The sequence below is a fragment of the Mobula hypostoma genome, chromosome 24 (genome assembly GCF_963921235.1).
Source record: "Mobula hypostoma chromosome 24, sMobHyp1.1, whole genome shotgun sequence".
NCBI classification, from domain to species: Eukaryota; Metazoa; Chordata; class Chondrichthyes; order Myliobatiformes; family Myliobatidae; genus Mobula; species Mobula hypostoma.
This window is the reverse complement of record NC_086120.1, coordinates 15,495,782-15,512,046: the sequence shown is the minus strand read 5'-3', so window position 1 is coordinate 15,512,046 and position 16,265 is coordinate 15,495,782. Positions and strand designations below refer to the sequence as shown.

The 16,265-nt window shown below is 44.0% G+C and overlaps 1 protein-coding gene across 3 annotated transcripts in view; it reads left to right on the top strand.

Annotated features, from left to right (window-relative positions):
* Nucleotides 1-16,265, top strand: part of sema6bb (sema domain, transmembrane domain (TM), and cytoplasmic domain, (semaphorin) 6Bb) — a 576,599-nt gene that overhangs the window by 265,302 nt on the left and 295,032 nt on the right. For 2 of the 3 annotated variants that reach the window (XM_063032161.1, XM_063032162.1), the window contains one exon: nt 9,463-9,580. In XM_063032161.1, coding sequence (XP_062888231.1) covers nt 9,463-9,580 — 118 coding nt within the window. Of the gene's footprint in view, nt 1-9,462; nt 9,581-16,265 lie in introns of those variants that run through there. The other variant, XM_063032163.1, reaches the window with a different exon arrangement.

The following is a 16,265-nucleotide window of genomic DNA, read 5'->3' as shown; positions in this document are numbered from 1 at the left end:
AAAAAGGGTAGCAAGTACAGTACTCAAAGTGCTAAGTCACAATGCATGGAGTATAAGAAATAAGGTGGATGATCTTGTTGCACTTTAACAGATTGTCAGGTATGATGCTGTGGCCATCACTGAATCGTGGCTGAAGGATGGTTATAGTTGGGAGCTGAATATTCAAGGTTACACATTGTATCAAAGGAATGGGAAGGTATGCGGGGAGGGGTGTCTCTGCTGGTAAAGAATGGCATCACATCATTAGAAAGGTGAGACATAGGATCGGAAGATATTGAATCTTTGTGGGTTGAATTAAGGAAGTGCAAGGGTAAAAGGACCCTGATGGCAGTTATATACAGGCCTCCAAACAGTAGCTAGGATGTGGACTACAGATTACAATGGGAAATAGGAAAGGCGTGTCAGAAGGGCAATGTTATGATAGTCATAGGAGATTTTAACGTGCAGGTAGATTGGGAAAATCAGGTTGGTAATGGATCACAAGAGAGTGATTTTGTTGAATATCTATGAGATAGCTTTTTAGATTAGCTGATCATTAAACCTACTGGGTTATCAGCTATACAAGATTAGTTGTTATGTAATAATCCGGAGGCGATTAGGGAATTTAAGGTAAAGTAACCCACAGGAGAAAGAGATCACAATATGATTGAGTTCAACTTGAAACTTGATGGGGAGAAAGTAAGGTCTGATGTAGGAGTATTTCACTGGAGTAATGGAAATTACAATTGTATGAGACAGGAGTTGGGCAAAGTAAATTGGAAGGAGATGCCGGCAGGGATGACAGCAGAGCAGCGATGGCTCAAGTTTCTTGGAAAATGAGGAAGGTGCAGGATAGATATACTCCAAAAACAGAAAAAAAAAACTCAAATGGCAAAGTAGTACAACCTTGGTTGACTATCGAAGTCAAAGCTAATGTAAAATCAAAACAGAGGGAATATAACAAAGCAAAAATTAACTGGAAGATAGAGAACTGGGAAGCTTTTAAAGACCTTCAGAATCATTAGGAGGGAAAAAATGAAATATAAAAGCAAGCTAGCAAACAATCAAGGTGGATAGAAAAGGCTTTTTTTTAGATTTTAGATTATGAGGACACTCAGTCCTCATTTATTGTCATTTAGAAATGCATGCATTTAGAAAATGATACAATGTTCTTCCAGAAAGATATCATAGAAACACAGGACAAACCAAGACTAAAACTGACAAAACCATATAATTATAATATATAGTTACAACAGTGCAAAGAAATACAGTAATTTGATAAAGAGCAGACCATGGGCACGGTAAAAAAAAAGTCTCAAGTCCCGATAGCCCCATCATCTCACGCAGACGGTAGAAGGAAGAAACTCTCCCTGCCATGAACCTCCAAGCGCCGCAAACTTGCCGATGCATTGGAAGCACCCGACCGCAGCCGACTCTGAGTCCATCCAAAAACTTCGAGCCTCCGACCAGCCCCCCGACACCAAGCACCGAGCACCATCTCTGCCGAGCGCTTCGACCCTGTCCCGGCTGCCGAGCAACAAGCAAAGCTGAGGACTCAGGGCCTTCCCCTCCAGAGATTGTGGATCACACAGTAGCAGCAGCAGCGAAGCAGGCATTTCAGGAGTTTCACCAGATGTTCCTCCGTGCTCTCATGTCCGTCTCCATCAAATCAGGATTGTGCATGGCACCCTACTTGACAGATAACAGACATCATCACCAGAGTGGCCGCTGCGAGCTGCATCACGCCGCCATCTACTCCTCCCGCCTTCCAGGTATATATAAAAAAGAGAGATGAGAGTGGATATAGGACTGCTAGAGAATGAGGCTGGAGAAATATTAACAGGGCACAAGGAGATGGCAGATGAACTAAATAAGTATTTTGCATCAGTCTTCGCTATGGAAGACACTAGCAGTGTGCCAGGTGTTGAAGCGTGTGAGGGAAGAGAAGAAAGTGCAGTTACTATTACAAGGGAGATGGTGCTCAACAAGCTGAAAGACCTAAAGGTGCATAATTCACCTGGAGCAGATGAACTGCACCCTCAGGTTCTGAAAGAGGTAGCTGTAGAGATTGTGGAGGCATTAGTAATAACATTTCAGGAATCATTGGACTCTGGCCTGGTTCCAGAGGACTGGAAAATTGTAAATGTCACCCCACTCTTTAAGAAAGGAGGGAGGCAGCAGGAAAGAAATTGTAGACCAGTTAGCCTGACCTCAGTGGTTGGGACGATGTTGAAGTCAATTGTTAAGGATGAGGTTATGGAGTACTTGGTGACACAGGACAAGATAGGACAAAGTCAACATGGTTCCCTTAAGGGAAAATCCTGCCTTATGAACCTGTTGGAATCCCTTGAGGAGATTACAAGTAGGATAAATAAAGGAGATGCAGTGGATGTTGTATATTTGGATTTTCAAAAGGCCTTTGATAACGTGTCACACATGAGGCTGCTTACCAAGTTAAGAGCCCGTGATATTAGAAGGAAGTTACTAGCATGGTTAGAGCATTGGCTAATTGGTAGGAGGCAGCAAGTGGGAGGCAACAGGGGTCAGCGTTGGGACTGCTTTTTATGCTGTATATCAGTGATTTAGATGATGGAATAGATGGCTTTGCCGCCAAATTTGCAGATGATACAAAGATTCGCGGAGGGGTAGGTAGAATTGAGGAAACAGGAAGGCTGCAGAAGGACTTAAGCAGATCAGAAGAATGAGCAAAAAAGTGGCAAATGAAATACAATGTTGGAAAATACGTGGTCATGCACTATAGTAGAAGAAATAAATGTGCAGACTAAACGGGGAGAAAATCAAAAAATCTAGGATGCAAAGGGACTTGGGAATCCTTGTGCAAAACTCCCTAAAGTTTAACTTGCAGGTTGAGTTGGTGGTGAGAAAAGCAAACGCAATGTTAGCATTCATTTCAGAAGGGCTTGAATAGATAAGTAGGAATGTGCTGCTGAGGCTTTATAAGGCACTGGTGAGGCCTCAACTTAAGTATTATGAATAGTTTTGGGCTCCTTATCTAAAAAAAGATGTGCTGGCATTGGAGAGAGTCCAAAGGAGGTTCACAAGGATGATTCTAGGAATAAAAACCCTTTCATGTGAAGAATGTTTGATGGCTCTGAGCCTGTACTCATTGGAATTTAGAAGGATGAGGAGGGATCTCATTGAAACCTTTTGAATGTTGAAAGGCAAAGACAGAGTAGATGTGGAGAGAATGCTTCCCATGGTGGGAGAGTCTAGGACAAGTGGCACTGCCTCAGGATAGAGGGGCATCCATTTAAAACAGAAGTGTGGAGAAATTTCTTTAGCCCAAGGGTGGTGAATTGTGGGATTTGTTACTGCAGGCAGCTGTGGAAGCCTGTTTTTTGGTGTATTTAAGGCGGAAATTAATAGATTCTTGATTAACCATGGAGTCAAAGGTTACGGGAACAAGGCCAGGGAGCGGTGCTGAGGAGGGGAAAAAACATCAGCCATGATTGAATGGCAGAGCTGACTCAATGGGTCAAATAGCCTAATTCTGCTCCTATGCCTTAAAAATAAATAAATATATTTACCAAAACAAAAGGATTATCCTTACAGCCTAGTGTAATATGATCTGGAAATCTTTCAATGCGAGGCTATAGAATTTAAAGGCCGTAGACAGCATAGTCTCTGAGTCTCCCTGTCCACTCCCACAGAGATATTAAATGGTAGCAAACGGGAGAGTCTGGAGAATGCCTTTTTCCGTACCTATGCATGGTCGGTCCAACGTCATGGAAGAGGCATCCAGGTGTGTATTGTATATCGTCTGATACTTTGGCAAGTATGCAGACTCCTTCAAGCATCAGTGTGTTGGAGGTGTGTGCATAACCCACTGCATTTCTCTCTCTCTCACCAACAACTGTGTGGCTAGGCACAGATCAAACGCCATCTATACGTATGCTGATGCACAACTATTGTTGGCAGAATGGTGGCAAGGAGGCGTTCGGAAGCAAGATAGATCAACCAGTTGAGTGATGTCACAACAACAACCTTGCACTCGGCGTCAGTAATCAGTTGTGAACATTTGGAAGGGAAAATCATGGGAACACATGTCAGTCCCCATCGAGGGATGTGGAGTAGAAAGTGTGAGCAGTTGCAGGTCCCTGGGTGTCAGCATTTTTTGCTGTCTTTTTGCATACTTGTGTAATTTATTTGATATAATTTTAATGTAAATTTTAGTTTTTTATTATTATACCTTTGTATATTGCAATGTACTGCTGCACAAATCAACAAATTTTACAACATATGCCAGTGATATTAAACTTGATTCTGATTCTAATTCTTAAACATGTGACTACTTCCGTGGAGAACCGTCAGCTGGCTGCCGCGCGTAATGGACTTCCACATTTCATCATGGGAATACAGCGAGTGTTGGGGAAGGGGTGTCATTCACCAGCCCATGTGACCTCTTGTTGTACCACTGGGCTTGTAGAGACTCTGAGTCCCAAGCTGATGAGACAGTTCTACTTTGAATCATGCCCTCAGTTGCTGAGTTTGAAAAGAGATTGTTTGATGTTTTTTTTTCAATTTTTGTTTATTCATGTTTAATTAATTGATGTCAGATATATTTTAAGTGAATAATTATGTGTTTTAATTATATGCATCTATTTTAACTTTTAAATGTCAGAAGCAGTTGTAAAAAGCCTTTGACACTACATGTTGAAAGCCCATCAGAACAGTCTGGGGTTGAACTGCAGGTTTTGTCTCCTGAGGCCCAGTAACTACTTGTAGTTGCTTCACTTCACGGAATAAATGTGACAGTGTGGCCTTAGGGTTCTTGGGAACTGTGTGGCCACGGAAGATTAATGTGGCCATGAGAATAGTGTAGGGAGTATGCCTGAGATACAAGCCATTCAGAGTTCAGTTCAAACCAGTTACCTGTTTGGCAGGCAACACTGATCAGTAGCTGAATCCACTTACTTTGTTTGGTGCTTGAAATGTAGAATCAGTACTTAAGCAAATTTAAAAATCATATTAAAGTATCTGTATTTGTGTTACATATAACTCTTCATTATGCAGTAAGTCGCTACTCTACATTTGATATTAATTCCCAAATAACTTGACTACACTTGTCAGCCTAAAATCCAGTAAACCTTGGAAATATTCCGCAGATCGGGCAGCAGGCATAAATAGGGTTAACACTTCAGGTTTATAAGCCCTTCATCAGGGCATCAACTTGTAAGCATTAATTCTGTTTCTTTCTTCAAAGATACTGTCTGACCTGCTGGATATTTCCACCATTCTCTGGTTTTTTATTTCAGAATCTGCAATGGTTTGCATTTTCAATGCTAGTTGGCATAGCTCTGGCTCTCACTCATGGGCGCATCCAATTTAAACTTAAAAGCTCTACTTTTGATGTACTTTGTGCGTGCCAGTTGGTAGAACTACTGAAACTTGATTCTGTCGGAATAATCACCACTTTTATTTTATGATATGGCTTCTTCCCCTTCCTTTCCAGTCCCGATGAAAAGCCTCAGCCCAGAACACTGCTATTTATTCCTTTCTATAGATGCTGCTTGACCTGTTGATTTCCTCCAACATTTTGTGTGTTACTACCGAATCCATCAAACAAGGCGAGAAACATTAGATGTGGTTTTAAATTCTTCTGAGAGTTACCTATTCAGTGACCACAGATCAATTGCTGAATGTCTCAAAAATAGTTAATTTCATTGTAGGCTAGAGCGTTCAATTTCCCCTAGTCAGGTACAGAATGGTAGGGAGAGCACCTGACTGCACTAATCCATCAGGCACCTCCAGCTCAGCTCTGCTTCAGTAGAAAATCATTCTAAACCTTCCATGCTGTAATTTGCATGAACCTGTAGTGGAAAAGTCATTAGATCAGCCGGGTGTCCAGCATGCCCAGATTTGTGAAGGATTAGGATTACGCCTACGCCCATTCATTAGAAGGAAAATGGTCTGCTGGTACTTAAGCAGGGATCAGGCTGGACCTGGAATGTCACACAAGTTGGAAGCAACATAATGATATCCCCCATAAAGATCAGAGGAAGAAGGAAGACAGTTAGAGCCATAGAACACTACAGCACAGAAACAGGCACTTCGGCTCATCTGCTCCATATTGAATTTTTAATTTACCTGGTCCCATCAACCTGCACCTGGACCATAACCCTCCATACCCTTCCCATCTATGTACATATCCAGATTTCTCTTCACTGTTGAAATCAAACCCGCATCCATCACTGCTGGAATCTCATTGACCCTACCTACACCCATCATAGTTGGAAAGAAGAACCAGGTTCTTCAATTGCAATCACAAACAAGAGAAAATCTGCAGAAACTGGAAATCCAAGCAATACCCACAAAATGCTAGAGGAACTCAGCCAGCCAGGCAGCATCTCTGGAAAAGAGTACAGGTGATGTTTTGGTCCAACTTCATCGGAACTGGAGAAGAAATAGATGAGAAGTCAGGGTAAGAAGGTGGGGGGAGAGGAGGAAGAAACACAAGGTGAAAGGTGAAACCGGGAGGTGGGAAGAGGGGTGAAGTAAAGAGCTGGGAAGTTGATTGGTGAAAGTGATACAGGGCTGGAGAAGGTGGAATCTGATAGGAGAAGACAGAAGGCCGTGGAAGAAAGAAAAGAGGGGAGGAGCACCAGAGGGAGGCGATGGGCAGGTAAAGAGATAAGTTGAGAGAAGGAAGTAGAAATAGGGAATAGTAGTGGAGAGGGAAGGCATTACTAGAAGTTCGAGAAATCAATGTTCATGCCATCAGGTCGGAGGCTACTTGGAACAGTCTAGGCTCCAAGCCAACACTGGTGACCGTTCCACACTTTTCCTACACTGCATCGACGACTGCATTGGTGCTGCTTCCTGCACCCACGTGAAACTCGTCAACTTCATCAACTTTGCATCCAACTTCAACCCTACCCTCAAGTTTACCTGGTCCATTTCCAACATCTCCCTTCTCTTTTGTGATCTCTCTGTTTCTATCGCTGGAGACAGCTTATCTACTGATGTCTATGATAAACCCACTGACTTTCACAGCTACCTCGACTATGTCTTTTCCCACCCTGTTACTAATAAAAATGCTATCCCCTTCTCTCAATTCCAACGTCTCAGCCGCATATGCTCTCTGGATGAGGCTTTTCATTCCAGAACGAAGGAGAAGTCCTTCTTCTTCAAAGAAAGGGGCTTCCCTTCCTCCACCATCAACACTGCCCTCACCGGATCTCTTCCATTTCGCGCATACCTGCCCTCACCCTATCCTCCCGCTACCCCTCCAGGGATAGGGTTCCTCTTGCCCTCACCTACTACCCCACCAGACTCTGTATCCAGCACATAATTCTCCTTAACTTCCGTCATCTCCAACGGGATCCAATCACCAAGCACATCTTTCCCTCCCACCCACTTATTGCTTTTGGCAGGAATCGCTCCCTACGTGACTCCCTGGTCCATTCATCCCTCACCACTGATCTCCCTCCTTGAACTTACCACTGCAGGCGGAACAGGTGCTACTCCTGCCCCTATGCCTCCTCCCTCACTACCATTCAGGTCCTCAAACAGTCCTTCCAGGTGAGGGGACACTTCACCTGTGAATCTCTTGGAGTCATCTACTGTATGTGGTGCTCCCAGTGTGGCCTCCTGTACATCGGTGAGACCCGACATAGATTGGGAGACCACTTCACTGAGCATCTATTCACCGTCCGCCAGAAGAAGCGTGATCTCCCAGTGGCCACCCATTTTAATTCCATTTTCCATTCCCATTTCAACACATCAGTCCATGGCTTCCTCTACTGTGACGATAAAGCCACATTCAGGTTGGAGGAGCAATGTGATATATTCCATCTGGGTAGCCCCCCCTCTGCCATCAGATTCCTAAATGGACATTGAAGCTTTGGACACTACCTCACTTTTTTTTAATACGCAGTATTTCTGTTTGTGCACATTTTTTAATAACCTATTCAATATACGTAATTGATTTACTTGTTTATTTGTTATTATGTTTTATTTTATCTTTTTTCTCTCTCTGCTAGAGTATGTATTGCATTGAACTGCTGCTGCTAAGTTAACAAACTTCATGTCACATGCCGGTGATGATAAACCTGATTCTGATGGCGTGAACGTTGATTTCTCAAACTTCCCGTAATGTCCCCCTCCTTTCACCATTCCATTCCCATTTCCCTCTCTCATTTTTTCTCCTTACCTGGCCATCACTTCCCTGTGGTGCTCCTCCCCCTTCCCTTTCTTCCCACCTTCTGTCCCCTCCTGTCAGATTCCCCCTTCTTCAGCCCTGTATCTCTTTCACCATTCAAATTTCCAGCTCGTTACTTCACCCCTCGCCTCCTCCCGGTTTCACCTATCGCTTTGTGTTTCTTCCTCCCCTCCGCCCACCTTCTTACTCTGACTCCTCATCATTTTTTCTCCAGTCCTGATGAAGGGTCTCGGCCCGAAACGTCGACTGTACTCTTTTCCATAGATGCTGCCTGGCCTGCTGAGTTCCTCCAGGATTTTGTGTGTGTTGCTTGGATTGCAATAATGGAATACACTTTTGGAATTGAAGCTGGGATAATGGCCTTGAACCATGACCATTATGGTTTAAGATACAGTATTGCGCAAAAGTCTTGGATACATATATATAGCTAGGGTGCCTAAGACTTCTGCACATTGCTGTATATATTAACATGGAGCAGAGAGAGTGTTGGTAAATCTGGCGAGAGCAAAGGATGTTGGGAATGATGGGGTGGAGTGCCACATGAGGGTTGTGGGACAGGTGACAGAGAAGGAGTGCCAGGGTGGATGCAGGTATACCCTGCCTTGAGATACCAGACAAGATAATTTAATTACAAAAAATTGATTTATTAATCATTACAGAATGTCTCTCTGGTGCTTCCTGCACCCTCCCTTCGCCCTTCCCCTTTTTGCAATTATGATTCCCTTCTCCTTGCTCCCTTCCCACTCTCGGTCCACAATAGAGACCCATATCAGAATTAGCACTGTACTTTATGCTTAAATTTATTCCTTGCTAAAATTGGTGCTATCCTTATTTCCATACATTCTAGGCTTTCAAAATATCCTATTTGGAAGCCTTTGCTTTCTGCACACTGCTGAACATTTGCACTTTATTTGTCTACCTGCACTGTACTTTCTCAGTAACGCTATATTCTGTATTCTGTTTTGTTTTTCATTTGTAGTACTTCAATGTACTTACCTGTCTAGATAACATGTAAGCAAAGCTTTTTGCATTACAAGTGACAGAAATGAACCAAGTACCAATCAGGTCTGGTCAGCACTAAGTGAAGTGATCTCAGCCAAGAAGACTCCATTTTATTGGGATCCTTTTTCACAATCCATTGACTCTTGCTGGAAATAAATGTCAGGGTAAAACTGTCTGGGCTCAAACAGTGAAATTGGATTTGGGCTCCCAAGCGCGAAATATTAACCAGCATTCATTAGAGGAAGAAGAGAAAATAAGCATCACAACACCCTATTCAGAAGCCATTTCTTTCTCCACAGACATGAAGCACAGCATAGTCTTTGTCGGAAATGGACCAGGAGCAAGCCCTGGCCTTACAGAGAGGCTAGATTTTCAACGGATACTGAAAGTAAACAGGACCCTTTTCGTAGGTGGAAGGTAAATGCAGTGACTGTGATTCAAACTCTTCCAAATGTTATATCATTATCAGTTAAGATAATCTTTTTAATAATTCCGTTTCTTATTTTTAATGAGATTGTAATGCTATGCAATGTCTCCATGGTATTTTTGTTATTCGACTGAAATGTTAATGCGTTAACATAAAAGTTTAGAAGAGTTTTGACCTCAATTAGTTTTGACATTAGCTTTGCAGATGAAAACTTTATTGTGTGAAAACTACTCAATAGTGAGTCAATGCATTCTGGGACTGTACACACAAATGTAAAGCATGCATATTCAATTGTTGGTGGGGGGTGGGGGGGAGGTAATCTTAGCTGGAGTGCTTTTGCATGCCTGGATGAAAATCAGTCAACATAATACTGCCCTCATTACCAATCTGTGAATCCACTGTGGTGCCTTCATGAATGTGTGCGTGCAGGGTTGTCATCTGTGTAAAGGGATAAGTGTGCGTGTGTATACGTGTGTGGTCCCAACTAATTTGTCAGGGTTGCCACTTTGAATGTAAATGAGATGACTATTCTACATTGCTGCCAATCATAATGCCACAGTGACAGGCGCCTTCTCCCATCCCATCTGGGCAAAGTCAATGTCAACCTGGTTAAAGCAGTCACAGACATACATATACATAACACTGTTTATCTTGAGGGGGTGATATGTAATACCTGATTGAGTTGGTTCTTAGTTACTTTAAGTCCACAACAGAAAATTGCTCAGAGCAAAGCTTGGTTAATGTCACTCAAGATACATTAGTGAAATGGAAATATCACATTGTACAGCTGGGAATGATTTCTAGGTCCAAGTCTTCATTCAAGTTTTACTTCATGGCTAGAGAATACTGATAGTTGAGCCTTGCTGCAATTAAACATCTTGAAAATTTATCTCGCTCTGTTCTTCCTCCTTTGCTGTGCACAAAATACTGGTGATCAAAATGAAAAGAAAATGATTTACCAGCATTAGCATAGAGCAGGTGGCATCAATGGTCTATCAATATATCTGGTTCTTGCCCACCCACCATTTCACTTCCTGATGGAAATATCGCCTCCCTAAAAGCATCTATCAAATCCGTAATGAATGCAGCTGGTTTCCCTTAAAACAATGTCATTATTTACATCCGCTTAGATTTTTTAAATAATTTATAAATGAAGAAATGTTTATGGTCATGAAAAAGATCTAATTTCATGTCAAAGAAAAAGATAATTAGATAGTTCAAGAAAAGCTTGGCTCGGGTAGGTCTTAGGAGGCTAAGTGAGTGTGAGAGAGAAAAACAAATGGGAAGGCTGTAGGCAGAAAGTTAACAACTTAAAACCAAAAGCATGGGCTCTAATAGTGGAGGAAAGTAGGTGGCAGACGGGCCCAAAGGTCTGAGTTGGAAGAATGCAGAGATCTCAATGGGTGTAGGACTGGCGGAGGTGACATAAGACAAGTGACACTCAGCTCTGTGAGGGTTTGAACACGCAGCTGAGAATTATTGTAGGAACTAATACAGTTCATCAATCACAGCAGTAGACTTGAGATGAGTTAGAATACAGGCAACAGGGCTTTGAATAAAAACAGGGTTATAAAAGATGGTAAAATTGTTAGACATGCACAGACACAGTAAATCTGAAGGTAACAAAAACACATCAGCAGGATATAGATTTCAGCTCAGATGGAGCTGACATTACAGAGGTGAAAGTGTGGCTCTTTTGATGAAGGAGGTGATTTGGGGTCAAAAGCTCAGGTCAGGGTCAGATAGGACCCTAAGGTTGCAGACTGTCTGATTCAGACTTGGACAATGGCTAAGGGCTAACTGGAGCCACATGTCAGTGATGGGGGATGGGTTGCCGAGTCACAAGCCACTGTGGTACAGAAGAAAATAATAACTTCACTATGAATATTTCTAATATTATGGCAGTTTTATTACCAACAGAGAGACCATCAAATATTCTCTGAATTAATCACTCTACTGACATCAGTTCTAAGGAGAAACTCAAATCCAATAGTGGGAATTCATTTGGCTTTTTCAAACTCATATTCATGGAGTCATACATCACAGAATTAGGTCGTTTAAACCTTTGTGCACATGCCAAATTTCTTGCCCAATCCATTTGCCTGAATCATTTTATGCCTTGTCTGTTTTAGCTGCTCGCTCCCAGGAGGTCACACCTGAAGCCAGGAGTACAAATGTCACAAGCTGGGAGTCTACTGTCAATTGGCTTTCAGGTCTGAATAAACTCACCCCTGATCTTCACACAAACAATCCTCAATGGACACTCCCTCTACTTGACATCAGTGGGCAGCTGTCCAGAGAGTGTCCGTAGTAAAACAAAAACAAAGCATATCATTTTCTTCAATAAAGCTATGAAGCAAGGCTGCTGTAAAATTTCCTCCTCTTTAAGTTCCTTTTCTTTCTTTACCTACACTGAGAACCTTGCATACAAGATTTACTGAAGTAGTACAAGAATGATTTGACACAAGTGAATGATTTTACAGTCTCGTCCTCGACCTCTGCCAACAGTTCACGAAGAAACAGTATATTATTTATATGAAAGCGTTGACAGAGGTGTTTGAAATACAAGTGACATAAAAATGTTCAGCCTACTTGAATTAAAGAGACATAAATAAAGTCTTTTTCCTGCTGGCAATCAGTCATCTATCACTCACACATTCTAATGAATGTATGGAATTAATTGAAGGTGTATTCAGAATATATGACCTCTCTTTAAAAGGGTTTATTACTCCAGTTTCCTTTCGTTCTCTTGAAAATACCAGCTGAACTTAGGCAGCATGGGGTGCACCACCTATCGCAACTGCCTCTCAAATCCAGGGATGCTGGTTGAATCCAGACGTCGGGTAATACCTGTGTGGAGTTTGCATGCTTTCCTTGTGACCACGAGGTTTCTGTCAGGTACTTCAGTTTCTATGCGCTGGTAAGTTAGCTGCCTCCTGTAAATTACTCCTTAATGTAGGTAAGTGGCAAAAGAATCAAATGGGTCTTGATGAGCCTGTGAAGACAAATAACATAACAGGGCTGCCACGGATATTAAGGGGCAGCTAATGGAGTCCTGAAGAAGCATCTCTGCTCGAATTGCTGACTGCTTGTTCATTTCCACAGATTCTGCCTGACCTGCTGAACTCCTCCAACATTTTGTGTATGTTGTGTTGGGTTTCCAGCATCTGCAGAATTTCTTGTGTTTTTAATAGGATTGTTGTTGGAGCTGGCACGGGCCATTGGTTCTCTCCTATATGACATAATTAGCATGACTTATGCTTAAACAACAGGAATTCTGCAGATGCTGGAAATTCAAGCAACATACATCAAAGTTGCTGGTGAACGCAGCAGGCCAAGCAGCATCTATAGGAAGAGGCGCAGTCGACGTTTCAGGCCGAGACCCTTCGTCAGGACTAACTGAAGGAAGAGTGAGTAAGGGATTTGAAAGCTGGAGGGGGAGGGGGAGATGCAAAATGATAGGAGAAGACAGGAGGGGGAGGGATAGAGCCGAGAGCTGGACAGGTGATAGGCAAAAGGGGATACGAGAGGATCATGGGACAGGAGGCCTAGGGAGAAAGACGGGGGGGGGTGACCCAGAGGATGGGCAAGAGGTATATTCAGAGGGACAGAGGGAGAAAAAGGAGAGTGAGAGAAAGAATGTGTGCATAAAAAGGAGTAACAGCTGGGGTACGAGGGGGAGGTGGGGCCTAGCGGAAGTTAGAGAAGTCAATGTTCATGCCATCAGGTTGGAGGCTACCCAGACGGAATATAAGGTGTTGTTCCTCCAACCTGAGTGTGGCTTCATCTTTACAGTAGAGGAGGCCGTGGATAGACATGTCAGAATGGGAATGGGATGTTTTTGAAATTAAAATGTGTGGCCACTGGGAGATCCTGCTTTCTCTGGCGGACAGAGTGTAGATGTTCAGCAAAGCGGTCTCCCAGTCTGCGTCGGGTCTCACCAATATATAAAAGGCCACATCGGGAGCACCGGACGCAGTATATCACCCCAGTCGACTCACAGGTGAAGTGATGCCTCACCTGGAAGGACTGTTTGGGGCCCTGAATGGTGGTAAGGGAGGAAGTGTAAGGGCATGTGTAGCACTTGTTCCGCTTACACGGATAAGTGCCAGGAGGGAGATCAGTGGGGAGGGATGGGGGGGACGAATGGACAAGGGAGTTGTGTAGGGAGCGATCCCTGCGGAATGCAGAGGGGGGGGAGGGAAAGATGTGCTTAGTGGTGGGATCCCGTTGGAGGTGGCGGAAGTTACGGAGAATAATATATCACCTACCACCCCACCAGCCTCCGGGTCCAACATATTATTCTCCGTAACTTCCGCCACCTCCAACGGGATCCCACCACTAAGCACATCTTTCCCTCCCCCCCTCTCTCTCTGCATTCCGCAGGGATCGCTCCCTACACAACTCCCTTGTCCATTTGTCCCCCCCCCATCCCTCCCCACTGATCTCCCTCCTGGCACTTATCCGTGTAAGCGGAACAAGTGCTACACTTGCCCTTACTGTTCCTCCCTTACCACCATTCTGGGCCCCAAACAGTCCTTCCAGGTGAGGCATCACTTCACCTGTGAGTCGACTGGGGTGATATACTGCGTCCGGTGCTCCCGATGTGGCCTTTTATATATTGGTGAGACCCGACGCAGACTGGGAGACCGCTTTGCTGAACATCTACACTCTGTCCGCCAGAGAAAGCAGGATCTCCCAGTGGCCACACATTTTAATTCCACATCCCATTCCCATTCTGACATGTCTATCCACGGCCTCCTCTACTGTAAAGATGAAGCCACACTCAGGTTGGAGGAACAACACCTTATATTCCGTCTGGGTAGCCTCCAACCTGATGGCATGAACATTGACTTCTCTAACTTCCGCTAGGCCCCACCTCCCCCTCGTACCCCAGCTGTTACTCCTTTTTATGCACACATTCTTTCTCTCACTCTCCTTTTTCTCCCTCTGTCCCTCTGAATATACCTCTTGCCCATCCTCTGGGTCACCCCCCCCCCGTCTTTCTCCCTAGGCCTCCTGTCCCATGATCCTCTCGTATCCCCTTTTGCCTATCACCTGTCCAGCTCTCGGCTCTATCCCTCCCCCTCCTGTCTTCTCCTATCATTTTGCATCTCCCCCTCCCCCTCCAGCTTTCAAATCCCTTACTCACTCTTCCTTCAGTTAGTCCTGACGAAGGGTCTCGGCCTGAAACGTCGACTGCGCCTCTTCCTATAGATGACTTATGCTTACTTAGAATAGAATAGAACTTTATTGTCATTGCTCAGAACAACGAGATTGGGATGCTACTCCAGTCCCTGTAAACCCGATATTTGCAATGCATGCTGGACGGCTTAATAATATTTTTTTTTAAGTTCTCATATTTACATGCAACAAGTGACTTTGATAATCCGTAACACTCAAAGGCCATCGCAAGCTGGGGTGTAGCATTATTCAACTGCACAACAACCCTCAGGAAGAAGCTGCTTTACAGCCTTACTGTCTTGGGTAAGATGTTTCTGTATCTTCTTTCTGATAGCAGGAGATTGAAAAGACAGCGTCTGGGATGAGATGGGTCTTTAATGATGTTGCAAGCTCGCTGTAGGCATCGATAGTTGCAGATTGTCTCCAGGCCTGGAGCTGATTTGTGATCTCTCTTGCTGCAGCTAAAGTACCACACTGTCATTCCATATGTCAGTATCTTTTCTACCTCGCATCGATAAAAGTTGACCAACAAAGTTTGGGGCAGGTTAACTCTCCTTAAACACCTCAGGTAGTATAGTCACTGTTCTGACTTCCCTACTATTGAGGTTGTGTTGATGGACCTTGAGGTTAGTCCCCAAACTGGAGACCCTTTCCACTACCTCACCGTTTATGAATAGTGGGGCTTGTTTGGGACCTCTTGTCTTCCAGAAGTCAATTATCATTTATTTTGTCACCTTGAGGTTGAGTGATAGGTTGTGGTTCCTGCACCAGTCGAACAGTCAGCATGTTTGGTAGTATGGTGTTAAAGGCCGAGCTGTAATCAATGAAAAGCATCCTGAAGTAGGTGTCTTTGTGCTCCAGCTGTTCCAAGACAGTATGAAGGGCAATAGAAATGGCGTCTTCAGCTGATCTATTGTAGGCAAATAGATCCTTGTAGGCAAACTGGTGTGGGCACGTGACCAAGTGGTTGAGGCATTGGACTAGCGATCTGAAGGTCGTGAGTTCGAGCCCCAGCCGAGACAGCGCGTGTTGTGTCCTTGAGCAAGGCACTTAAACACACAGTGCTCTGCGACAACACTGGTGCCAAGCTGTATCAGCCTTTGCCCTTCCCTTGGACAACATCGGTGTCATGGAGAGGGGAGACTTGCAGCATAGGCAACTGCCAATCTTCCATACATCCTTGCCCAGGCCTGCGCCCTGGAGAGTGAAGACTTTCCAGGCACAGATCCATGGTCTTGCAAGACTAACGGATGCCTTTATTTATTTATTAGGCAAACTGGTGCAGGTCCAAGGTAGCTGGGATTACATTCTTGATATGGGACATAACCAGTCATTCCAAGCACTTGATAACTGTGGCACCAGTCTGTGTTGCCGCTGACACTTTGGGGATTGGTATGATGGTTGCTGCTTTGAATTATGCCGGAGCCGTAGCCTGGGACAGTAAGAGGTTGTAAATACCCATCAGAACTTCCACCAGCTGGTCGTCGCGGT